At 44.6% G+C, this 305-nt stretch overlaps 1 protein-coding gene across 1 annotated transcript in view; it reads right to left on the bottom strand.

Moving 5' to 3' along the window:
• The window catches only part of LOC119587741, a gene marked incomplete at its 5' end in the record, with an annotated part of 18,048 nt that overhangs the window by 4,656 nt on the left and 13,087 nt on the right, over positions 1-305 (bottom strand). The window contains 1 exon segment of the mRNA XM_037936427.1: positions 1-62. Coding sequence (XP_037792355.1) covers positions 1-62 — 62 coding nt within the window.

The raw sequence follows: 305 nt of genomic DNA, 5'->3' as shown, positions 1-305 counted from the left end.
GCTTTCGGGCGGGGTGTAGGCGTCCGAACTCCACGCTAAGCTGTCGGTCTCGCTCTGCTGGCCTGCGAGACAATGGATGGTTGAAAGACTGCAGGAAGTAATAGAGAGAAAGGGAGAAATAAAGCAAATAATGAGAGTAGATGAAATAATGGATCACAGTCATGAAGAGAGACACAGTCCAGGAGTATTTTACCCTGGAACAAATTCATAGCAGGCTGAGAATTTGGGGATATGTGTGTAAAATTTCATGACCGGTGCTTTAGGATTTTCTCATTTACGGGCTTCATACGTGAAATGTAAACGAA

Source organism: Penaeus monodon, chromosome 23, assembly GCF_015228065.2.
Source record: "Penaeus monodon isolate SGIC_2016 chromosome 23, NSTDA_Pmon_1, whole genome shotgun sequence".
NCBI lineage: Eukaryota > Metazoa > Arthropoda > Malacostraca > Decapoda > Penaeidae > Penaeus > Penaeus monodon.
This window is presented reverse-complemented; position numbering and strand designations above follow the sequence as displayed.